The 26,182-nt window shown below is 37.3% G+C and overlaps 3 protein-coding genes across 10 annotated transcripts in view; 1 reads left to right on the top strand and 2 right to left on the bottom strand.

Moving 5' to 3' along the window:
- LOC127069124 (uncharacterized) overlaps positions 1–14,202 on the bottom strand; it is a 72,571-nt gene extending 58,369 nt beyond the window's left edge. Inside the window, exons 1-3 of one of the 2 annotated variants that reach the window (XR_007783335.1) lie at positions 14,052–14,202; positions 13,894–13,941; positions 5,375–5,490 (exon numbers count right to left, since the gene is read on the bottom strand). Coding sequence is in view for 1 of the 2 variants with exons in the window: in XM_051005844.1 (XP_050861801.1) it covers positions 13,894–13,941; positions 14,052–14,060 (57 nt within the window). In the remaining variant the exon portion in view is untranslated. The remainder of the gene's footprint in view (positions 1–5,374; positions 5,491–13,893; positions 13,942–14,051) is intronic. The other variant, XM_051005844.1, reaches the window with a different exon arrangement.
- Positions 14,203–14,412: 210 nt separating this feature from the next.
- LOC127069123 (WD repeat-containing protein 61) lies at positions 14,413–16,672 on the top strand. Of its 2 annotated transcripts, none has more exons than XM_051005841.1 (8): positions 14,413–14,526; positions 14,963–15,072; positions 15,149–15,318; positions 15,400–15,638; positions 15,728–15,821; positions 15,946–16,039; positions 16,160–16,331; positions 16,525–16,672. In XM_051005841.1, exons 1-8 carry the CDS (start codon positions 14,521–14,523, stop codon positions 16,615–16,617), a joined length of 978 nt encoding a protein of 325 aa, XP_050861798.1. In that variant the 5' UTR covers positions 14,413–14,520; the 3' UTR covers positions 16,618–16,672. The 2 variants fall into 2 exon arrangements, with proteins under 2 accessions (XP_050861798.1, XP_050861799.1); XM_051005842.1 differs by having other exon boundaries at positions 14,432–14,869.
- Positions 16,673–16,787: 115 nt separating this feature from the next.
- LOC127069121 (uncharacterized) overlaps positions 16,788–26,182 on the bottom strand; it is a 29,263-nt gene continuing 19,868 nt past the window's right edge. For 5 of the 6 annotated variants that reach the window (XM_051005839.1, XM_051005835.1, XM_051005838.1 and 2 more), the window contains 4 exons: positions 23,416–26,158; positions 23,117–23,297; positions 22,762–23,035; positions 16,788–22,677 (listed from right to left, as the gene is read on the bottom strand). In XM_051005839.1, the coding sequence (XP_050861796.1) occupies positions 18,322–22,677; positions 22,762–23,035; positions 23,117–23,297; positions 23,416–26,158 (7,554 nt within the window). In that variant the 3' untranslated portion in view covers positions 16,788–18,321. The remainder of the gene's footprint in view (positions 22,678–22,761; positions 23,036–23,116; positions 23,298–23,415; positions 26,159–26,182) is intronic. The other variant, XM_051005837.1, reaches the window with a different exon arrangement.

Raw genomic sequence — 26,182 nt, forward strand, 5'->3', positions numbered from 1 at the left:
GAAAAAAGAAAGAAAGAAAGCAAGAAAGAAGACACACATACACACAACGTTAGAAAACTGTTGGCAGAACGAGTAAACCAACGTCCATGTACAATAGTGATCAATTTAAAGAAAACAGAACGTTGAAATTCCATGGAATGACAGCTTTCCAGTGAGTGCCTTCGAAAGAGACCACTCTTGAACATAAGGCATCGTGTCACGATGTACTCGTATGTCTTCTGTCCACCATCTTTTTCTTCTTCTTCTTCTTCTTCTACTTCTACTTCTACTTCTTCTACTTCTTCTTCTTCTTCTTCTTCTACGGTTCTGTTCAGCAGTGCATAAGTATTAATCCAAGTCCACCGGTCGGTTGCGAGTAAACGCACGTGCTGCACGCGTGCCATACACCACCTATCAGACCTATAACTCAGGTACATACCTATATACACGTATATATATATATATATACATATACATATACATAATACATACATGTTAATCGCAGAAACGCATCAAACGTCTTCGATGAACGTAGAAAGGAAGATTTTAAGATAGCAACCATACTCGACGTTCTACCATGAATTTAAGGAGTTAGGGTTTCTTTTCTAGACGTATGGCACGCGTCCAACAACCCCAACCCCAACTTCAACTTCAACCCCAACTTTCCAACTCTCCACCCCCACTCCAACTCCTCTTCTTTCCTTCTTTATCCTTCACCCCTCCTTTCCTTTCCTTTTCGCTTCTTTTCTTCTCTTCTCGCCAACAGCAATACACCAGATGTCTTAAATAATTAAATTACTCTAATTGCTGGACTGAAGGAGAAGGGTGGGCTTGAAAATCTTCAGTCCGTAACGTCTTTCCCTTACGTTCCAGTTTCGAACGAACGTTAGAGAACGTTCGTTTCTCTTGTAGAATCGTTTCACAAGAGAACTTAAACAGAACTTCATTAACCGTAACGAAGTGTCTTCCAGACACTTTCAATGAAATTATTCAATAACGACGATGGCTCACCCCGTTTCGGTTAATTAAGCAAGACGATCGACGAATTATTTCGTAATTTTCTATCCACCGATGAGGAACGAACTAACCTGTATTTTCATTCTCAAACGATCCACGGATTTCTGTTAATAAAGCAACGAATTTTCTTCAAATTATTCCTTTTCTTTTTTTCCTTTCAGAAAATCGATCAATCGCTTCACGATAATTCGAATTTGTTTGCAATTTTCATTGAATCGGTCCCTTTCAATTTTTCTTCTATTTTGTAACTCTCTTCTTCTTCTAATCGCTCCGCGAATCGTCCGCGAACGATTCTTGAAATTTCTCTTCTTCAAACGAGACGACTGCAATCGCGTCGTTAATCGATAGACGACGCAATTCCCTTATTCCTCTTCGAATCGGATGTCTTAAACGTCCAATGGAAATTTATTTAATAATAATTTCAAAAGTAGAAAAATAAATGACATCGTTCGAGCAAGTTCAAAGAGCCAAAAGGGTTGCCTTTGAGGTATCTCCGAGGTTCGTGATAAGAGTTTATTTCATAGGGTTGTGTATGCATTACAAAGAGCGTTTTGTGGGGCGTACCATCAGGTAACCACAAGTCACGCTACATTTCGACACGAACATGATACTTAATTGTAGAGCATTTTTTCTTTTTTCCTTTTTTTTTCCTTCCTTCTTCAAGTCGTTACTCGTCGAAGAAGCACCAGAGTAATGTTCTTACCAACTCTTGCCATCAAATCGTAAACGTATACGTACGTACGTACATACGTATATACCTATGTATCTATGTACATAAGCGAAGTTATATAGTGATGTATGGCCTTAGGGATCGTAGGGGTCGACCGTTGAAACCGTTTCTTTCCTCATGAGCGTTAGAAGCGTTAGAAGAATTCCATCGGTAGATCACGTGTAACAAGTATATACCATATAGACGTATACATACGTACGTACGTACGTACACGTTTATATCCATGTACATACATTTGTACGTAAATGCTAGGACGTCCTTCGATTTTACTCGAAACGGAAGCAGCTTCATGCCGTCCTTCGATAAGGTATTACCTGGTCACGTAGACTATCTATCGTCATTTACCGATAGAATACGAATGAATTTACAGTAACGATCAAGGTGGACGAGTTCGTTGATCGGATAACAGTTACAATCCGATTTCCTCGTCTATTTCGTTTATCTCTCTGTGTATTCAAATCGGACGCGTGTCCTACCGTTCTATACCATCTACATTCTATATTCTACATTGAACATTCTATATTATCCGTTTCCATGAACCTTTACACGAACATTGAACGTTATGAATTTCTATGAGCATACGTGTATTCATATACGAGTATTTGTCATTACGAATTTCCATGAAGAATCCTCGTGTTCGCGCATATACAGGGTGACGAGGGTCAAAAGTTCACGGATGATTTTCTAAACATCGATTACTCTTTCACGAGACTCTTTATGTCGGCTAATTTCTTTTTTGTTCCGGATAATACGAACTTTTGACATGGAAAATATCAATGTACGTATATTGTCTTTAATATACCCACATACGTATTTATAATTTTCTAATAAATAAAAATCTTGAAAACTCTTTTCACCGATCGTTCCATACGACATCTGTACCCGTATATATCTCTCTTGATAACGTTTAATTATCAACATTCTAACGTGACACGAGTATATCAAAAATACCTAGTCACCATCCAGATTGATGAACGAGCCTAACGACGAGTGTGTCAAAGGTAGCTTTACGTTTCGCCGATAGCCAGTTGGCCGTCCAATTAAATGGAAATATTTTGCTGATAGAATCGAAGAGACTAGTATTCCTTCTCCTCGTCCTCGTCGTCGTCGTCATCTTTGTTGTTATTGTTGCTGCTATTGTTGTTGTTGTTGTTATTCTTCAGTTTGAATGGCTTGGATTCTCGCATTAATAATCAACATAACTTTCTGCGTTTGTCTGACCTAGCATGGCCTTCCTACCAAATGCCATAGATCGTTTGAGGAAACTTAACTTAACTTAATTTAACTCAACTTCACTTAACTTAACTTACTCTTTGCTTTCTCTCTCTTTCTTTCTTGATTGAGAAGTCAAGAGAAGGACGATAGAGTTGGATTAAGACGAACGCTTCTGTGGTTCAATAAATTCTCAAGAAGGTAATACCATCATCATCGGTATTGCTACATAGCTTAGCATAAATCATTCGCGAACGTAACGAAGATACATTAATATAAACTCCAGTCCCATACAATATTACGTTTCCTTTTTTTCCTTTCGCAAATAAAATAACAAAAAAGTTAACATTCAATTTAAATAGAGAGGATTAAGTCGCACATACGCACACACGAACACACACGCGGGCTAGGTATAATTCTAATTTTTAATATAAGAATGAAAAATTTGTACGATCTCGTAACAAAAGTAGTAAATTCCAATATAAAATGTCCCTGTGGAATCTATCGAATTAGAACTATCTAACACGAGATTCAACTCGTTGATAATGTTAAGCCATCCTAATCCTAATGTTTGAATAAAAAATTGGATAGATCCCAAAACAAGTACTATTTACGATTAATTTCATTTATAAATTTTACAATAAAATAACCCCATTGAGTCTCTCCGATTCGAGAACGAGTTCTAACGAGTTCAAACATTGACATAGACAACATGAGAAGCTAATCCAAATTCTAAAAAAAATTCCAATCCTAATCTTAAAATTTTATTGAACGACGACGAAAAGAAAAAACAAGAAAATAGAAAAGAAATTTCTTTCGCAAAAATTAAAAGAAGACGAAGAAAAGAAGAACAACAATCATTCCATTTTTATAACTATCTAAAAACAAGTACCATGAACGATTATCCTAATTGATAATAAGTATATATCCCATAGAATATCTCGATAATAGAATCTCCACAAAAAAAGAAAAAAAAAGCGATTAATTCTTTGGAAAATACGTTCAAAATCAAGGAAAAAGTTTAGATCGGTGATTGAAGAGGAAGGAGTGAGCCTTTTTGGAACCTTTTGGATCCCTGACTTTATCTGACGTTAAAAGTCTCTCTGCGTGAAGTCTTATAGTAAAGAATATAAATACATACATATGTAGATACTGTGTGAGTGTTGGTGAACAATACGAATCGAGTTCCATTGAAACAATTGGCAATTTTCGACGCCGAATATCCGTCGGAAGCGACGGTGGTAGCGCCCACGGCCACTCACTTGGCAAATTGGAGCCCAGACAACAAATTGCAAACGGCAGTGCTGTTGGGTTATATACGTACGTACGTACATATATACATACATACGTACACACATATATATAAATAAATATATATATATATGTGTGTGTAGACAATGTAAGAGAGAAATTCTCTTTCTCTCTCTCTCTCTCTCTCTCTCTCTTTTTCACTTTAGCTAAGCTCATACTCTCTCTCTCTCTCTCTCTCTCTCTCTCTCTCTCTTGAGAGTTGTCGTGCTCAAGCCGACACGACATAAGGACCGCACGCAGTAACATTACCATTCGGTCGCAGACGAATTCATTGGGCATGCCTACCCGGGGCGTCTTCCGTTCACAGGCAGAACGGTTGTCGGCTCTCTCGATTCTCTCCTCTCCTCTCCTCTCCTCTCTTTTTCTCTCCTCTCTTCTTCTCTCCTCTCCTCTCCTTTCCTCTTCTCAACCTCTCCTCTCTTACTCTTACTCTTTCACTCAGTCTGATTCGCATTTCCGCGTAGATCAACATGTCCTGATATATGCAAAATGTGCTTAACACTCCAGAACTACCCACAACCATCCTATGGGGTACCTTACATCATGCAATAACCTGATTCGAGTGACATTTTAATTCTCCCTTCTCTTCTTCCCTCTTCTATCTCTTCTCTTTCATTCATTCATTCTAATTCGCACTTAAGCGTTAATCGTGTTCTGATATATGCAAAAGTGTGGTTAACATTCTAAAATTAATTCGTAATAATTTTATGGGTATTTTAATATCGCCCATGAATTCGAGTTTTTAATGTTATATCGTTTGTTGTATGGTTTTAGAAATTTTTTTAAATATAGGTGTGTGTATATATATATATACACATATGTGTATCTATAAGATTTTTTAATACGTTCATATAATTTAATTTTCACAAGAGAATGTAGTAAGCATGAACGATTAAAGAAAAACTTTAAAAATCAATATATCACGGAAAGAGTTACGTTTGTCGTATATGGTACGTCATATCGAAAATTATTTGATGATTTTTAAGTATAAGTGGTAATTAGTACAGTATAATCGCACCATACTATAACTTTCACCTATTAAATAATTTCTTTTTCCTTTTTATACACGAAAATCAATTTGGTTATAGAAAGTTAAAAATAAGGACAAAAAGAAAAGGGACTCACTTTGTGATGTTGAAATATGTCACGTTGAACAGCTGTTATCTTCATCTGTTAATTAATTCATTAAATTTTCTCATTAAACTTGATCGTTCGTACGATCGTCCATGTAGGTAGTGATCCTAAAAAAAGGAAAAAAAAAATAATAATACATATATATGTACAAAATATATGGAAAAAAAAAGAGATATGGAGAAAAAGAGAACAAAAGATGAACAAATTCAATTCCCCATGAATCATGGTCATTCGTGTAGTCTTTCTTTTCTTAGTTTTTTTTTTTCTATCTTTCTCTTCTCTTTTTTTTGTTTTTCCCCAAACATAATGTAAGAAGACTATATATACTTTTTAAATCCGAAGCCTAATTAAAATTATCAAAGAAACAAAAAGAGAGAGAGAGAGAGAGAGAGAGAGAGAGAAACAGAAAGAAATGATTAACACAGGAAGAAATAATTTACACATAAGGTTTGGCTTAATAAACCATTTGCCGTATCACGATATTATCATCTCTTTTCCAAAGATAACGGGAGATAATCGTGGAGGTTATCGATCATGGTGGCTGTCGACGATTAATAAACGATCGTATTGCTTTCGTGATTTCACTGTTAATATACATACATACATACATACATACATATGTATGTGTTTGCGTTTATGTGTATTTATTTGTTCGCTCGTGTGTTTTTATGTGTGTGTTATGGGGGCCATTAAAGGACCACGAGATATCGCGAGAAAGATTCTGCCGTCACGCGACCCCATAGAATAAGAGAGAAAAAGAGAGAGAGAGAGAAAGAGAGAGAGAGAGAGAGAAACATCTGCCTACCTCCATATATGTAGTGTCTATATAGTATAAATGCAATTACTATGGTGAAACCTCCCGTGATACATCCCGTGAAACCCACGAAAGGCATGCTGCCCTTATTCTATTTCGTGCCACTTTACGGAGCTTCATTGACGGTGGTCGTTCTACTGTAATATTTTCTGTGGGAATTTTCGAGACGGTCCGAGTCTGACTATGCGATATCGAAACCATAATCTGTGGATCGAACGCGTGGAAAATTCAAAAGGGTGTTAATAATGTGGGATAGTGCATGACGTGTGTTGTTTGATCATAAAGATAAACGTGACAATCATCCTGTTTCTTTAATTTTTTTTTTTATTGTTTTGGATAATGCGTATCACGCTGTTACGGTATGTTATACATTTTTTTAGATACAGAATGACATTTGTATTTTATTTAATTTATCATAGGTCGTGCGCGATTCTTCCTTTTTTTTTTTCAAGTAAAATAAAAGACAACTTAATTATTTTATTGACGATTAACGAAATTGTCGAGTGATCTTTTTCTCTTACAAAAAAGAGAGAGAGAGAGAGAGAGAGAATAAAGTGAATTATTTTATATCGGATAAAAAAAAAATATTTTGGAGGAAAATTATTAGCTCCTTCTGAGAAAATCTTAATGGGTGGCACAATCGTAAAGACAGATCTTTTAAACAAAATATCAGCATTCGTAAATGGTGAACAAGTGTCGCAGTAACTTCAAACGTTTTTCTTCGAAAAAGAAAAATAAAAAGAGAAAAAAGAGAGAGAGAGAGAGAGAGAAATCCTAGAAAAGTGTCCTACTTTTCGAAGGATTCCTCTCGAGATCCCTACAAGAGAGAGCATCTTGCCAAGATGTTCTTCCAACTGGTGGAGCAAAAAAATGAGTGGTGGAAAAAGAAACGAAAAAAAGAAAAGAAAAAGAAAAAGAGCAAGAAAATTCTCATGAAAAAGAGTAACACTCAACATTTTCTAAATTATGACCAAGTCGAGAGATACCAAACTAAACTATACTTCTAATCCGATATATGTATGTATATAGGATATAATCCTCTACCCCTGTGTAGTCCTGTAAACGGGTAATTTCTGTTTATTTGTGTTTTCTCGCGAAGAGCACTCGTTATAATATATGAAGTGTATAGAGATACATATATCTCTGGCGCCATATGACACCGCCATCTTGAACTTTTAATGTGTTCTCTAGGCGGGAGGTAAGAGAGAAAGAAAGAGAGAGAGAACGATTTTTTTAATAATAATAATAATAATAATAATAATAATAATAATAATAATAATAATAATGGCGAGACGATAAACCCTCCCATGCACGTGTTTCGTCGTGTCAAATCTTTCAGAGATATAGAGAAGGGAGGAGAGCAAACGAAATAAAAAAAAATGAAGAAAAGAGAGAAAATTCATTCGGTGCATGCGTGTCGATTATAACGACTAATGAATTTTATTTTTCGAATGTGTGTCTGTAGTTAAAAAAAAAAAAAGAGAGAAGAAGAGGGAGAGAGAGAAAAGAAAAGAAAGAAAGAAAGAAAAAAAAAAGAAACGAAGAAATCGAGATAAAGAGGTGCGCCACGTCCGGCCCAATCAGCATCGTCATTATATGCAGATCGTAGTCGAACATAAAAATTCATGCGACTCTCGTATACATAACGTGGAAGGTACATTGTGTATACGGGAATCTCTTCGAAAAATACTTACATGGAGGAGAATTTTTACGCTCACGTTGTCATCCGAATTTTTTTGAACGACGACGAGACGGAAACAAAAAGAAGGAATATAAAAATGGAAAAAAAAATTCCTCCTCAAAGGACGCGAGCACAAATCAAAAGAAAATAAAGGAAAGAAGGGCAACGAAAAATTAAAATTTGAGAAAGAGAGCGGTGCATGTCGGAACGAAAAAAAAAATATCTATTTCAACGAAAAAAAAAAAATAAAAAATAAAAAAATAAAAATAAAAATAAATAAATTAATAATAATAACAATGTACTAAGGATAAAAATAAAAAAAGAGAAATTAGAAGCAATCTATTGCTCCATTTTTTTTCTTCTTCTTCTTTTTCATCCCTCTTTTTGTTTTGCGACCTTCAATCCTTCTACAGGTTCGACAATGATCTACTTAAAACAGTGACTATAAAAAAAGGATGAGAAGGAAAAAAATGAAAAAGAAAAAAAAAAGAAAGAAAGAAAGATCGATGTCGGTGCTCAAGTAAATAGGAACTCATTGCTAAACCGTGGGAAAGAGTCCTTCAGGACGATCAGCCATTGAACTTTCATCTTCCGGTCTCTCTCTCTCTCTCTCTTTCTCTTTTGCTTTCGCCTTGATTCTCTCTCCGTGCACGTGTCACACGAGGATGACGTTTTCGTCGCGTTTTTCGCCAAGCTCGCGAACCTTGCTTCGTCCGCTTTCGTCCAAACGACTAAATGACTAATTTTCGATAATTATTTCTCGAAAAGTGTAACGATAACGATTATTCGAACAAATTCGTACTTTCTTTTTTTTTTAAATCGAAAAAAAAAAAAAAGAAAAAAGTCATCCCATTCGAGATAAAATGTATTATCAAATCGAGAAGTGAAGAAATACTTTTCTTCAAAGAACGGTTACAACAAACAATAGTTGAAAACAGACGTAAAAAGATGGTGAAAGATCGAAAGTCTCAAGACGAGGCATAAATTTTTACATAAATTTTCAGACGGGCCTAAAATTTGTAAATGATATTTTTTTACGACTCCTTAGGCCAATGTCCTTTCTTCTTTTCTTTTCTTTTCTTTTCATATGTGTCTTTCGGATAATATATATATATATATATAAAAAGAAGAAGAAGAAGAAAAAGAAAAGAAAAGAAAAGAAAAGAAAAAAAATCATTGCAAAGGCCAAAAAACTGTCTTGTAAAATAACAAGCGTAACTGCAAGCCTGAAAGGCTCACGAAAAAGAATAATTTACGTTTAAAGATGACTTACGTACTTTTGGCAATCCTTCAAGAAAAAGAAAAAGAAAAAGAAAAAGAAAAAGAAAAGAGAAGAAGAGAAGAAAAGAAAAGAGAAAAGAAAAGAAAAGAAAAGAAACCCGAAAAATTGTAAACTAGTCGCCTCTAGTTGCCTCGAACTAACGAAACCGAAGAAACGATTGTCTCGCGAGGATGTGAATCTCCTACCTGTTTAAAAACTAAAGGAGCTTGCTTCTTCTCCTTGCAATTCTCCCGAACGACAATGGACTGGCTTCGGGTGCAATAGCCCAGACTTCCTTAAGTAAGAAGGTAATGTAATAAATAACCTCACTGCCCTTCGCCATTTCCTTGACATAACAAAAAGGCAAACGGTATTATGGTGCTTAACTATTGACTACCGAGTAACAATACTACAGGGAAGTTGAAACAACTAGAAGAGAACTTTCCATCTCCTCCACTTTTCCAATACGAATATTTCCAAGGACTCACCCTGACTCAACTTATTCCGAAGACGTCTTCGTAAAGCAATAATATCTTAATATTTACGACGTCGAAGAAAAGAAGAAGAAGAAGAAGAAGAAGGAAATAAATAATTAATTAAGGATAATAATCGACGAATATGCGATCAGCTGATCCTAATAGCAAAGACGTCTTTTTAATTTAATAACGATGCTTACGGAGATGTCAAAAATAAAAAAAGAAGAAGAGAAAAAGTAACGATTAAACTAATTATTTAACGATATAGGCGTTATTGCAATTTTCTGTGTGTACACACAAATGAAGACAATTAAAGACCCGACGAGATATCAAACAAAAATTAATTGAAGTTCAGAACAAAGGCAAAGGTGGTTGAAAATTAATGTACCAAAAAAAGAAACGAAGAAGAAGAAAAAGAAAAAGAAAAAGAAAAAGAAAAAGAAATAAGAAGAAAAAGAAAAAGAGAGAGAGAGAGAAGAAGTTCTGTATTCCCTTTCTCGCTTTCCCCCTCCCTAACTTCTCGAGAGTATTACCTTCCTTTTCTTCCAGCAGCATCTAAGGATCTAAGGAAGCCGTTCTTTCAGTACCAGAACTAAACAACCTTGGCGCGAGAGAGTATGGTCCCGTGGGAACTGGAACCGTTTTATGACGCTCCTGTCTCTCTGCTGTTTGTCGACTGTAGAAAAAGAAACGAATTCTTGGAACCTTCCTTGTTCTATGCTAGACCATACAGCCTATAGAGCTAACAGCGTTCAAAGTGTCTACACAGGATGAATTCTTTCTTTTCTACGTGCCGACAAGAAGATAGAGATAGATAGAGAAAGAGAGAGAGAGAGAGAGAGAGAGAGAGAAATAGATAGAGAGAAAGAGAGAGAGAGAGAGACACTACAAGGCCACAATATCCTCGCAAACTTCTAACGAGTTTTACGAACATTTATCGCCCTTTTATTACGCAGCTATTACTTACGTATACCATATCATCCGCCATATTTCTTTCCTCGATCGAAAATAACCTCATTTTTATTAGACGTTGACGCGAAAGAAATTAAAAGTCCTATCGAACGATTGATGATCATCTTTTACGAAATCGATGAATCCGTATTTTATTTTACTTTACTTTTCTTCTTGTTTCTTGTCTAGAAATATCCTATTTTATTTGTTCTTTCGTTCGTTTCTATAATCTATCGTCCCGCCATCTTAACTCTTTCGAATACGATCTCGTTAGTTTTTGTATTAAATTCGCACGAAAATATTAAATGAAGTGAAAGAGAGAATTTACTTTTGTAATTGTACTCTCGATAAATAATGATTTTTATATATATAAAAAAAAAAACTATCTATTTTGTTCGTTGTTATCGTTACCATCGAGTTTACCGTAATTTTCCGCCATTTTTCTTTTTTTTTTCGTGATACACAAAATCATAATTGTTAATTTCTCGTAGACATTATAATCTTACATTCTTTTCTTTTCTTTTTCTTTTTTCTTCTTCTTCTTTACTTTTTTTTTTTTTTGTCGAGGGAGAGAGGATTCGAAGACCCTCTCGAAGGGATTTCCATCCGTTAGCGAGCCCTCTCCCCTGTGTGGTCGTCGAAATTCCAACGAAAGTAATTTTCTTTGCAGGATGCAGAAGAACCGCAGCGAGCGGTTCGGCCGATTTCCTTAAGATAATTCGAGAGGAGCGAAAGGAGGAAAGAAAGAAAGAAAGAAAGAAAGCAAGAAAGGAAGAAAGGAAGAAAGAAAGAAAAAAAAGAAGAATGAAAGGGAAGAGAGAAAGGATGAAAGAAAACAAGGAAGGAAGGAACGTGAACGATATCGCGATATCCAACTAATTTTCGTAGTTACCCCTTGCTTAAATTAAAACGAAACGTTGGTTAGGAAGCACGCGTTGTTGCTCGACAAAAGTTTCATTTCCGGAGAAAACTTTGAGAAAAGAACGAGAGAGAAGATTCTTTTTTTTTTCTTTTTCTCCATTTTTTTCCTTTGACAAACATAGAACGATATCGTATAGATGTAAATGTATAAAGAATATAACATAAATCTAACGAATATAACATATAAATCCAATAACAAAAACTTGAAAAAGAAGAGACTTAAAGGGGAAAAGAAACAGTATAAAAAAAGAAAGAAAGAAAGAAAGAAAGAAAATCACCAAACTTGTGAATTAGAATAGAGGCCAAAAGTAAGAAGCAACGCATGGGCAGCTGCAGTAAGAAACAGAGATAAAAGAAAATAGATAAGAAGTATTACCTCTTCTTTGCTTAAGTTTAAGCCACTTAAGCCACGAGAGAAAGATAGACAGACGGAAAGAAAGAGAGAGAGAGAGAGAGAGAGAGAGAGAGAGAGAGAAGAGAGAAGGAGCGAGAAAGAGAGTGTTAGCGCGCGAAAGGAAGTGGAGATTTCTGTGAATGCGTCTGTTTACCATGCAGGAGCATATCCTAGGCTTGGCATTCTTATTCTTTTGCTGTTAGGTCGATGACGCCCGTTCGAAGGAAGTTGTAGCATTCCACCTTGCAAAAATCCCATTCCGAGTACCAACGAGAGAGAAGCGACTTATCGAGGAAATTCTAACAATAACCTCAAAGAAAGCACCTATTTGCACCAATACGAATTTTCTCAATCTTCTTTCTTCAAACTCGATTCGCGAGAAAACACGAGAAAGCTTGCCATTACGCTTCGTTTTTATAAATTAATAAAAGAAAGCAAAAGAGGAGAAACGTTCGTACGTATCGATCTTCGTTAGGAAAAAGAAGAAAAAAAAAAGTCGAAGAAATATTTTTTGTCGTTCCTACTATTATCGACGGTGGATAACTTTTCGCGGACATTTATCGATTGTTTTTTTTCCATCGTTTTTTCTTCTTCTTCTTTTTCTTTTTTCTTTTTTATCGACAGAGTAAAATAGATATTAACCAAATGAAAAGAAAGTCTTCTTCTACTGGGACATTCTTTTTCTTTCTTTCTTTTCTTTTCTTTTCTTTTCTTTTTTTTTTCTTTATTTTATATATGATCGCTCGTTCGTTCCTTATTTTTTTTTCCAATTAGATGTAGCAAAGTATAAATAAAAATAAATCAGATTAGACAGATAAAAAGAATGTTTCACGATTTTTGTCTCTCTTCTCTTTCTTCTCTCTCTTTTCTTCTTTTCTTTTTTAGGTTCGTTAATCAAAACGTTTTACTCGTAATCTTCTACCGAATGATCCTAACGCGGCGAATATCGATTTGATATTATTTTATTTATTCTTCTTTTTTCCTTTTTTTTTTTTTATCAAAAATCCTCGTATACCCAAGAAGATAAGAAGAGAGAAGAGATGGATAAGGGAAACGCTAGTAATCTACGTCATAAATATACAAGATTATATCGAGCAGAAAAAGAGGGATGACGAATGAAACGGGGGTTGACAAGAAAAAAAGAAAAAAAAGAGAGAGAGAGAGAGAGAGAGAGAGAAAAGAAGAAAAAGAAAGACAGAAAGAAAGAAAGAAAGAAAGAAAGAAAGAAAAGGTAATAAAAATAATAAAAATTAAAAAGGAACATAGAAAAAGTCGCGGAAACGGGTAGAATACTGATTATATACGTCAAGGCGTCAAACGTAAGTTACAATTTAACGAGCAATAAAGTTTTGTGGTGCACCACATCCTGTTCACCCGGTACCGCTGTGTGTGTTCGCGCGATGGATAGATAGATGCGATGGATGGATGTATGGATGAATGTATGGACGAGTGTATGGATGTATGGATGGATGATTGGATGGTTGGTTGGATGGTTGGATGGATGGATGGATGGATGGACTTATTGAAGTAACCTAAGAGAGCTTTTGATTTGACTCGAATACATCGAACGATTCTGACGACGACTCGGACGATTCGAATCTAACGAGAATTCAGTGCGCCTTTGCTCTCTTCACCATCTTCCATTCATAAATTTGTCTCTGTTCGTTTGCAGCCGAGATAAAAAGTGAAACTGAACCTGTTGCTTCGTTATTAGAATGAGATAGAGAGAGAGAGAGAGAGAGACTTTCGAATCTCTCGATTACGATATGACGTAACCTAAAATCGTTGAGATTACTATTTCGAAATTCTTTCTTCATTCCCAACGGTTATTTTATTAAGATAAATATGATTATGTGTGTGTGTACGTGTGTATGGTTATACACAGTACACATATACGTATGTATGTATATACGTGTGTACGTATGTATGGTATAAAAAAGTATAACCTATTAGAAAGAAATATATATAACGACAAGATTAACGTTCGAATTATCAAATATGTAAGTACTTACTTCGTAGTGGACGGCGATCGGATACTGAATCAACACTCTGCTTGGATCCTGAAACAGAAAGAGAATATATTAGTGACCGTTCTACGTGCGTAATTCCATCGATATTTTTCAATGTTCATTGCGGTAAACATTCGTGCGAATAAAAAAATGTAACTCACTTGCGACATCGTTCATTGATTTATACCTTATCGACTTTTCCGAAGATGGAAAATTCGTTAGATGCTTGATAAAAATGACGATACGATTTAGAAAAAGGAATTTTAGATAAAACGATTTCCTTCGATAAGATTTTCCTTCGCGCGCGAATTTCCAAGATGGCTACTGGTTCAAAATATTTAAACCGAGTAATAAGGAATCCGTTAGATTTGATTCTTCGATAATCGAGACTGACTCGCCATCTAGCGGCGAAGGAAGCTTTTCTATCGGTAAGATAATTTTTTAAACGGCCTGTTTCCATTGAAAATAGATATATCGTAGGTAAAAACTGATTCGTCCTTTTTACCGCTAGATGTCCGACCGATAACATTTTAAAGGATTTTCCAGTGTTGTATCTATCGAAAGATTCAAAAGGGGCACTGTGTTTTTGTCGAATTTACAAGTAAAAATTTCAATAAGGATACATTTTTAATGAATGTAATTATAAAAAGCGTATTGGCGTTATCTTTTGTATTTGTATTATGTCGTTCCGAGTAATTTGAAAATATTCTTCTATTTCGATATCTTTAGAAATGTTAACTCGTATTCTATAATTGATATCACGTTATTGCGTTAAGTTTCAATTTGTAAGACATTTTTTATGAAATAAAAATCGATATTTTTCGATTACCATTTACAAAGTTGAGTACTTCAAAACATAATACTTTTGTAATACATTTTTCTTATGTTTCGTCTATATTTATAAAATATAATCAAGCATAACCTCTAAAAGAATATTTGACAATATATGTACATACATAAATAAGTTTGCAAGAAAATGGTGAGAATATTTTTGTGATTATTTACATATTTGTGTATCATAGATTTGATATATTAATTATGGTGCGTATATATATCGTATATATCATTTTAGTATTCTTTAATTAATAAAACTGAGAATGCACACGAAGACAGTATCTGGACCTGCGCTTGGGGATGTCCTAAGAAGAAGAAAGAAGTGAATCCTGATAACGAAGATTCACGGTAGTATTCTTTAAATGATAATGTTCCTGTCAGATGCTATCACCTCGTTAAAATTATATTGAATTTATGTCTACAGAGATTCTATGCAATCGAACGAAGAAGGCACGGTCGAATACGTAGTCACGGGATCTGTGGACGATGCCGTTAAAGTTTGGGAACATAAAGATGGTACTTTACAACTAAAACATAAATTAACCGGTCATTCTCTTGGAGTCGTGTCAGTAGCTGTGAGTTCGGATGGTTTAAGTACGTTTTAATTAAATGACAAAAAAATGTTTTATTCCTCTTAATACAATATCGGGTAATAATTAGTAATTATATTTGCAGAGTGTGCATCAAGTTCGCTTGATTCAAGTTTAAAGATATGGGATTTGGAGTCTGGCGAAAAAATCTCTAGTATAGAAGTAGGTCCGGTCGATATTTGGACAGTAGTATTTTCTCCTGATGATATATTTGTTGTATCTGGGAGTCATGCCGGTAAAATACATCTATATGGAACAGAAAGCGGAAAACAAGAGCAAACTTTAGATACAAGAGGTGGAAAATTCACACTGAGTGTCGCTTACGTACGTACTTTAAAATAAATTATTTGTGTGTGTATAGGAACTATTACATTGATTACAGAGAGCAAGTTTATATCGATTCTTATTTCTAGAGTCCTGATGGTAAATATATTGCTAGCGGTGCAATAGATGGTATCATTAATATCTTTGATGTTACTTATGGTAAAGTTCTCCGCACATTGGAAGGTACATTTAAGAAAGTAAAAACTAACATTTGTTATATTAATTCTACGCTCTCTCTCTCTCTCTCTCTCTCTCTCTTTCTCTCTTTCTCTATTATAGAAAGATATATTAAAAAGTTATTTTTTAGGTCATGCAATGCCTATCAGATCCTTATGTTTTTCTCCTGATTCTCAATTACTCTTGACCGCATCGGATGACGGACACATGAAACTATACGATGTGTCAGTTTCCAAATAAATTTAAGAACTAACAATATCATTATAGACTTTGTGCTATGTTAATACTTATTATGTGCTTTTCTAAAAATTAAAAATTATATATTTGTTTTATATTTATTATAGAAAAGATGCCAATCTAGCAGGAACCATGTCAGGTCATGCTTCTTGGGTACTTGGAGTAGCTTTTGCACCTAACGGACAAAGATTTGTATCTAGCAGTTCGGATCACACAGTTAAAGTTTGGGAATTAGCACAACGTCAATGTCTGCATACATTTAATGAACATAATGATCAGGTATAAGTATTACATAAATAATGAAAAATATTCATTATCTAAAAAGATATTTATATACTTAACTATCACTAATATGTATATGCCTGCAAATACATTCGCGTACCATAGCATTCTTTATAATTACAAGTAAACTGTCTTATATATAAACTATAGATTTAATCGAATGATAATCATACCTTATTATTTTTAACAGGTATGGGCAGTAAAATATAATCCACAAAAGAACAATATTATTGCATCAGTATCCGAAGATAAATCAATCAATCTTTATAATTGTCCCATATAACATATTTGAATCATATATATATATATATATATGAAAATAAAAAAAAATTTATCTATTACGTTTTTTTTTCCCCCCCCCTTTACCAATCGATTCCTTTACGAGATAGGACTTTGAAGAATTTTTTTCTTTATTATATCCAATAGTAAATATTTATAATGAAAAACATGAGATAGTAGCTAGAAATTTTATTATGCAGCACTTAATAGTATACAAATTATACTTAGATACCTGCCAAATGTAAAATATAATATAACAGAAATAAATGTTACTTATCGCCTAAGAAGAATAAAGAGACTTATTACACAATGATCATGAAAAATATGCAAAATGCAGAGAAAATTGATTTTAAGAAAGAAATAAAAATGACCCTGATTATCCGAGTTGGAATGGTTAAATTTAATTAACCTGAACTGGAACAGGGCTGAATACTTATAAATGCCATTTAATAGATATAAAAAAAAGAAAAAAAAAAAGAAAGAAAAACTTTCCATACTACGCCAAACATTTTTCTTCTAATGGAACTGCGGTTCGCAAAAGAAGGAACGATGACACAATACAGAACGTAATTATATTAAATAATGAAAAAATATGATCAGAAAATGATATCAACGTATGGAAAAAAAAAAAATAATAAATTATATTCAAATATCATGAATCCATATGCAATAGATCTCTGTGCATATTTTAATAATATATATATATATACCTTTAAAAAGGATGATATAACTTGATTTGGTAGACATATTTAAATATGAATTAATTTATCTAATAAGACATATGATCAAAATAGAAGCTGTATTGACTGTAAATTTATGTAGAAGTAGACTAGAAACTTAGGGTGTATTATTTATAAAATTTTGTCTTCTCACAAATAATTTCACCTTAGCATTATGTAGACCACTAAATTCATATACATATTACATACACATACAAACATACATACATATGTGTGTGTGTGTGTGTGTGCGTGTGTATATAAACTGTATGACTAATTTACTATAATTTTCTTGCATGTTGAAAACACATCAAGTTTTGCCCAAATATATCTCATGTCACTATCAGTCTTCAAAAGTAATTAGACGATGCGCTCATCGAAATGAGTACATATTAACTATGATGGAAACAAAATACAGATCTAACTTTTCTCTTCGTTTTCACTAATTAAAGATGTACAGTAGCGTATCACCAGTGTTATTGTATAACATACATTGCTAACTTTTTTCTACAGTTCTTAATCACATTTAGTATATACAAAATGGAATAAATAATCCCGCGTAATTACTAATATAGACGCTATATAATTTTATACTGACTCGTATTGATGGAATTATGTCATACTATATTATATACAACACACATAAAACTCGAACAGGAATGGATTGTGGAATTTCCTGCTACTATACCTCTCTCTCACCATTTTCTTTACATATAAAAAAACGAATCACCGTACGATCTCGAAAATAGTAAAACAATATAACGATAAATCTCTATATATATATATATTATATATAGAATTTGAGAAACGTATCAAAATATAAATACGTTGCATACGAGCACACGAATAATTCAGGTAATAAAGACAGAAAGAAATCAATCGAAATACCTAAAATACTAAAGCAACGTGATTGCGAAATAAATGGATCAATGTTTATAATGACTAGGTTTGCAACAATAAAATTACTGCTACAAAACTCGGATGTTCTTCTATACCGTCGTTACTCTCGAAGAGGCCGTGACTATTTCCGTTTGATGACTATCAGTTACTTCAAATTTTCCTTCAGCATCGTCCGATCTAGCCTTAACTATGTGCGAAGGAATGTCTGCTTTAGGGTTGTAATTAAAGGGTGGTACGATGGCTGATGCCGGTGTACGTCCATTGCCGGACATGACTGGTATTTGTGCTATGTCCGAATTAGGTGGATCTACCGTTATAAAAGAGCCAAGTCGCGACATACGCTTTGCACTGTCGATTTCAATGCCAGCGTCGTTTCCCTGTTGACGACGTAAAATAACGGTGTTATCACCTTGCACGACGTTGTCTTTCCTTGACGTGGTAGGATTGTTGGACGATTTAACAGGGATCTTACAGGGTGCCTCGTTTGCGTTCATACCGCTCAAGTCGCAAGAATTTCTATACTTGACTCCATTGGCTTGAACGTTTGTTATCGAGGGCTGTTTAGACCTGGACTTTTGCATGGACACCTTATGACTGTCATCTTGAGGAACTCCTTCGAACGTAGAACTACGGAACAATCTAAACGCGGGTGGTTTGCTCGAAATAATTTGCCCGTCTATCTCTCCCGTAACGCTACCAGGCGTAATCCACTTTCTCCCGTCCGACTTATCGGACAATTGTTTACTTTTGTTCTCTTCTACCTTCTTCCACAGACTAGCGATTTTACTCGTCGCTTCCTTCGCCAATCTGCGATTTTGTACGCCGCTCGACGTGTCGGATATGATGCTAGAATTGCTGTTAGATCTCTGACCCAAAGGTCCTATTTTTCGAAAGACTTTTCCATTATCGTTTTGCGGTGCGTTCTGATTATTGGTTACAACAGCCTTACTCGTGCCTGTTACCTTGATATTGCTCTTGGGAATACCTAATGTTGGCACGACCTTCGATACCAATGGCTTTTCTACGCCATTTGCCTTTACACCCTTCGTCTGATACGTTTGATGAGCTCTCACAGAAATTTTTGATTTCCCAACGGCTGGGTGAATCTTCGACGTTCCTTTTATCGGCTTGGCAATTTTCGTTTTTATCGGCGAAGCCGGTGAAAATACCGTCGGCGCATTTTCCACTTCTGGCTCGTCCTTGGTGAATGTTCCCTGACGTTCCAATTGCTTCGTTGGTACTTCAACTTTGGATTCGTTTTGGCTACTCGACGAGCATGCAGGCGTACTATGACGTTTGTTGGATCTCGTGAATGTCAACGAAGATCCCTTGTTCGGGACCGACGTCCTTTTGCTCGCAGCATTTGCATTTTTTATTTTATTTTCGTAACTGGCAATGGCGGAGGATATCTTTGGACTGGCGTTTGTCTTCGAAGGTTCTTTCGTTGTGGTAGCAGTTACACCTGGACTATTACTTTGCCTGAGAGTAGTGGCCCTGGTGGTTCTAACAATAGGAGAAGTGTTACTACGTCCGATGGGAATAGCACTAATGGGAGTTGGATGTTTCAACGGAGACGACTGTGGAGTCGGTTTACGCGTAATTGGATTAGAATACAAGGCTTTTCTTCTTCCGCGAATAGCTTTCGGACTTCCTGGTTCCGACTTGTCCGTCGCGTTCGAATCCGCGCTAACGTCTCTACTACTACCCATTCCTGGCTTAATTATACGCGGACGCTTAATTACCTGACATTGTTCCTCCGTGCAATTAGATCCGTTATCGCTACCTGATTCTATAGGATCATTTTCTTCCGGTGCATGTTCCACGTCGGATTTATCCTTTTCCTCTTGTGCATTCTGCTGAAATCTTTGCGAAACGTCTCCTTGATGAGTATACGTGTCCATCAATCTCTTCGAAACTCCATTGACGAAACATAATCTTAGACTTTGTTCCGATCCGGATTCGTTCGAGACCAGACTTAGAGTTTCTTGATCCAATAAAACGTCTTCTCCGAGAGAGATGGCATGGGTTTTGCTAGACTCGTTCAAGGTGTTTAATACGATAGTAGCATTGTGCTCCAACATGTTATTAATTTCTTCCAAGGCGATGTTGTGGACGTTGTCAGCGTTGCCTTCCTTCTCCAAATTGTTAGTCGTTGGCTCGACATCGCAGTCGTCGGCCCTTTGCATACACTCGGAATCATTTAACGTTCTTGTGCGATATCTTTCCTTGTTCTCTTGATTTTCGGCGCGCTTCTTTCTTAATGCTCTAGGCATCGGTAATTTGGTAAGCGTAGGAATGGAAGATTTAGCAGCGTTCGCTGGGTCTCCAACTTCTGCGTCGTCCTTTTGTCGACAACACGTCTGATCAATCTCTTCTTTGTTGCTTACAATGGCATTGATAATGGGAAAGGGATTTTCGAGTACTTGGGTTTGAAAGCGTGCCCTATCCTCTTGTCTCCGCTGCTTGGGTGTTAATTTGGAAAAAGGAGAACACTTGCCCTGGGTGGTTATTTTGTTCGGTGTCTCTCCTGGCTTGCCCTCCTGTTTGCGTCTCTCCTCTTCCTTCTTTACGAATTCAGCGGCGATCGTATACGTTTTGTATCTCTCCTTCGCTAGATTTCTCTTTTGTTTGGGAGTTAAATGATTTTTGTTCGATCTCTTCTTCGGAGTCGACTCGGCCGAACTGCTCACGCAATATTCCGAGGAAATGGTGGTAACTCCTTCGTCGGTATCGTTCTCACCTTCGTCGATGGCTTCTACCAAAGTAGCTGGCACCTCTTCCGTGCGCAATTCCGTGTCCATGCACAGGGTGTCGTTGCAAAGGGTATCCGTGTTTCCTTCCATCGTCGATCGATCCATTTCGTTGACTTCGTTGAAGAGAGACGGAGGATTGATGTTTTCTAAATACTCGCTGAGACTGTTGTTGCCACTCGATTGCATACCTTCGGCATATCGCATACACGTGATGGACAATACGTTTGCCACGGGCTTGAGTAAGTCAAATACCGGATCGCTTCCCGACAAAGAATGCGAATCATGATCCTTGTTATCCGCTACTTCCGAGGTAATACTCGCTACGCTCAACATACTGTTCTCCATATCTCCAACGTCGAACAATTCGTCCATTACAGAAGGTGGCTTAACATTTTCCAAATGGGAGTGTACGCAATCGTTTAATAGATTTTCTAAGCTACCCGTATGACTTTGTCCCTGATTCAATGCTCTTTTAGCCACGACACCAAGAGGCAATGATTTCTTGCGACAATTTCGCGCGTCGACGGGCGACTGATTCTTAGTTTGAACAGGCGGAAGAGACGTCGAATAACATCTGTCCCTGTTGACGTAACTTTCCGTATTGTCCATAGGTCCGGCGTAACTTGCGGTCAGTGACAACAAACTTCCCATCGAAGATGGTGGCTTGATAGCGTCGAGATCGATGGACGTCATACTCGTTGTTTCCATTTCGTTTTGTTTGTTCACCTCGGCATCAACAGCTTCTGCCAATTTGATCGCTTCCTGTTGAATAATTTTCGAATCCGTCATGTTCGCGTGCTCGTCCTCATCGTCTTCCGCGGTATCCGACATGGTCGTGGTTTGACCATCTGGAACGTCGCTTTTGAACGAAGGGATCATAGGAGCACTGATGCTGATACTCGGAAATGAAACTTCGTTAGGGGAATCCTCGTTCCACGTATCGCTTAATATACTTTGCTTCATCGTATTTGAATCTCTTTCTCTTATTGCTTCGGTCTGTTGCACCAAGGTAGCTGTAAGCCGATCCAACGACGCGATCATGGCGTCGGGATCTCGTTGACGCCTATAAACGTCCTCTTCCACTCGTTTGGTCGTCGTTTTGTCAACGACGTACGTCCCCTTCCCGTCAACGTCGTCCCTCGCGTCGTCGTTAAGCTCGTCTTTGAAGGAAGTTTTTAAACGAGCGCAAGACTCGTCGTTCAATTTCTGCTGTTTGTTGATCATGCCACTACGCTTTCCCGTAATACTTTCAGTTGTGTTAGGAAGTCCAGACTGTATGCACAGCTCTAACAGTGCATGCTCCGATTGCTCTACGGAATCGATGGAGTTACTGCTTTCAGAATCAGTACTCTTCATCCTTATCTCGCATATATTTTCCAAAACTTCCGTCTCGTTTAACAACGTCTCATTCCACTTCGTGGATTCTCCCGTTTTAAGACGTTTGTCAAGGCAAACAACGTTCTTACATGTTTTAAAGCGCTCCTTCGTCGAAGACTCTAATCTCTCTTGCAAAGAGTAGTCGATATTTGACGTGCTTGTGTCCTTACTGCTAAGAGTTATATCTATCGTCGATGGTATAGTACGAACAGAGAAATTATCGTGATCCGTTACACTAACTTCACTAACGTTACTGTTCGATGAATGTTTCTGCGTATTTTGAGAAAGCATCGACTTTTCTTTGTCGCTTAATTCCTAAAATAATAAAGCGAATAAATACGTAAGAAACCTTGCTTCGTACGGCGTTATCCTTTCCGTTCGGTAGAAGAGAGTACGTACCTCCAATTCCGTTTGGTCTTCTTTGGTTATCGATAAATCGTCGTTGAACGATTTCGTCGTATCCGACAAAGCCGACGAATGCTCTCTCAAAGTATTTGTAGGCAGTGCTTTTCCAGTAGGTTCTGGTTGTATTAGATTGAAAGTATCAGTAGCAGAACCAATAGAATCATTGGATTCTACTTGATCCAAAGCAATACTGGTTTGATATCTCATTAAATTACTCTCTGCTCTTGGGAGTTTCTCGAAACTATTTCCTATGAAGGAATGCCTATGTCTGCGACAATCAAAAAGAAACAATGAAATCAAATTATAAAGATACTCGTGATCGAGTTGAACGAAACCATATATTTTCTACCTATTGTTTTGCATTCCAATGTTGATACAAGCAGCAAGTAAATCTTCGTCGTCTTCGTCCACGTCGCTAGCTTGATCAATGTTTCCCACGTAAGAAGTAGCTTTGTTCGGAAATAACTCTTTCGAGGATTTGGATTCGGTATCGAATGCGATGCTTTGATTAATTGGTATCTCGTGCTTATCTGAAAAAAAAAAAATATATCTGTACATGCATATACGAACGAGATAACGTCGATAAAGATCAAACGAGGTATTAAAGTCTGACGCACACAAACGTTTCATCGTCGAGCTTGCTCTTACCTATTTTAACGTCCGTTGGATTTATTTTCGTAGAATTATCTTTATTATATTGACAACTACCTGGTACTGATTCCTGCCATTGTTTCTCTATAAATTTACTGGTAGCATCGAAGTCTTGTTTCTTATCTTGATTCGTAAAACGTAAATCGACTTTCTCGATATCCACCAAAGACGACGAAGCTTTCTCGTTGTGCTCGATATCGTTTAATTTGTTAGGTTCTAACAATTTCCTCGATAAACTTTTCACTTTACTATCTTCCTGCAGGTCCGAAGAGGAAGCAGCTCGCGACGAATTCAATGAAATCCCACGCGGTGTACCTTCCGTACAATACATCTTAATCGTGTCCTCTTGAATAAGACCTTGTTCCGTGGTCACGAAATAAGCGGCATGTTGTTTCTCGTCGTCCTCTACGGTTTGTTCGGCGTATCGTATACTGTAATCCGTCGGTTGATCGAGATCTGTTTCGGCATAATTTCGAAACAGAGATTCTTCGGAATTATGACTCAACGTCGGTGAGATCGCACTCTGAATGGAATTCAGAGGATCGCATTGATGTAACAACGAGTTATCCGTGTACATGCGATCGTAATCGTCGCACTGATTGCTCGAAAAATTGTCAGGTACGTAGGATAGTTGCGAAGAGATTTCCGATTTAGATTTGGGAACGTCCGATCGGTATTCGGAATTCTTGCAAACAGTTACTTCTGTTTCTTCCGAGACGCTAGATTGGCTGTTAAATTTAGAAGTAGACGAGATGCTCTGATTGAGTAACGACGCATTGTCTTCGACGGAGGAATGCAATAGGGTTTGCGAGCAAACGGCTTCTTGATCGGGCACCGACGACCACGATATGGTAGAAGTGGTCGAACGTAATTCGCTGACATTACCGAATCCGATATCGGTAGGTCTGAGATTTTCTGGTATAGCATTTTTGTAGCGCAACGTGTATTTCTTTTCGGACGAAGTAGCCTTCGGATTATCCATTTGTATTCCATTATCGAATCCTGTCGCAGCGTGTAACGACAAGGACTGTTTACCTTGCGACTCGGTCGGTGACATCCCGTTTAGGACGTGTCGATGAACCCTCTCGAATATCGTATCCGAATGCGTACTGGTCACCGACCTCATGGATTCTCTACTTTCGCTTCTAGAAACTCCGTTGCATTTAGTCCCGGATGTACTCGATTGGTTGTACAATTGATAAGAACGTAATCCACGGGTATTAACGGCGAGGAAACTGTGATCGACCTTGAACGTGAATTTATCGTCCTTGTTCGTTGGCGAAGTACTGGGTTCTATGTTGTCGCAAGTTTCGGCTAGATTCTGATCGATCTCTTGTTCTAGAGCTCGTTGTCTTCGGGCCGCGAGAGAAGGTAAAGTTGGTAATCCGAGTCCACGCGCGGTTGAATCCAACTGGACGAGATTGCTACATCCAGGCCTGGCACTGAGTAAATTTTTTAAAGCGGCACTGGAACCCATCGATATCATTTTGTGCTTCGAATGTACGAGACTACGTAACATGGGTACCGCGCCCAGGGACCAAAGGAGACGTTGGTCCTGTGGACACCTAGCCGAGAGATTCCAAAGGGCTCCGCACGCATTACTGACGACGGTCAGACTGGGCGATCGTAATTGTTGCAGAAGCACTTGCAAGCAACCCCTTTCTCGCACGATAGCTCTGTAATCTTCTCTAACAGCGACGTGACAGGAAACGTTTCTCAATATACCACCGGCGTTTTCAACAATGGCCAAAGTTTTCGACGGGGCATTGTAACTCAGCATATCAACGAGAAAAGCGAGTGCTCCGTCAACGGCGCATATGTCCACTTTGTTCGTGCTACAATGAGCAGATAGATTCCAAAGTGCCGATAATATCGATTTCAAGGTGGACTCTTTTCTACCCTCCATCGCGGCTTTCATCAATCCCGTAACAGCGCCGACTTCTCTCAACGTTTGTTTGCTGCTGCTATCGGCACGCCATGACAAATTTCTCAATACGCTCGCAGTTACTTGTCTGAGATCGTCGCTGGGACTTCGTAATTGCGAGACCAACGCTTTCATGAATTCTCGAAAGGAACATAAAAGAGCCTTGTTATTGCCGTCTCCGAAGGTCAAATTCGTCAGTGCCATGCCCGCGTATCTTCTCAAAGTTATACAATTTTGATCGTCGCATTCGCTGCCGTGGGCAAGGTGATCCATCTCTATTAATTCGGCAACAGCGTGGAGACCACCGAGTTGACACATCGCATGACGATGTGCTTCGTCGAAAGATAATTTCATAAGGGCCGCTATCGTTGGTCCTGGATGTTTCTCAAGATCCGGTGCCTGTCCCGATTCCAACGACGTTCTCAACGATTGACAATAATCTCGTAATTGTTCGAGAAACCTGAGAACTCGGGCCTCTCGACGTCCAGCTCTCTCATCGCTCTTGGCGTGTACCACATTGTGCAATGCACGGGACGCCCTTTCTCTCGTTTCTGGATCTTGTCCAGGAGCATGAATCAATTGAACGAGCAAAGGTAGACAACCTGATTGTCTCATGACGAGACAACTGTCGATAGAAGTGCTCATGGATAATAAAGTCGCGCTCATGTCCTCTCGACCTTCGGAACTTCCTAGCATGCTTAACAAATTATATACGACGTCAACTTTAGCCCCTAATCTACGATGACCTTGCATTTCCGTCGAAGTACCAAGCATTGTACCAGAATTCGAAGAGAAACTCATAACACTTGCCATGTCCTGCAATACAACGTCATTCGTGAA

Source organism: Vespula vulgaris, chromosome 14, assembly GCF_905475345.1.
Source record: "Vespula vulgaris chromosome 14, iyVesVulg1.1, whole genome shotgun sequence".
Lineage (NCBI taxonomy): Eukaryota > Metazoa > Arthropoda > Insecta > Hymenoptera > Vespidae > Vespula > Vespula vulgaris.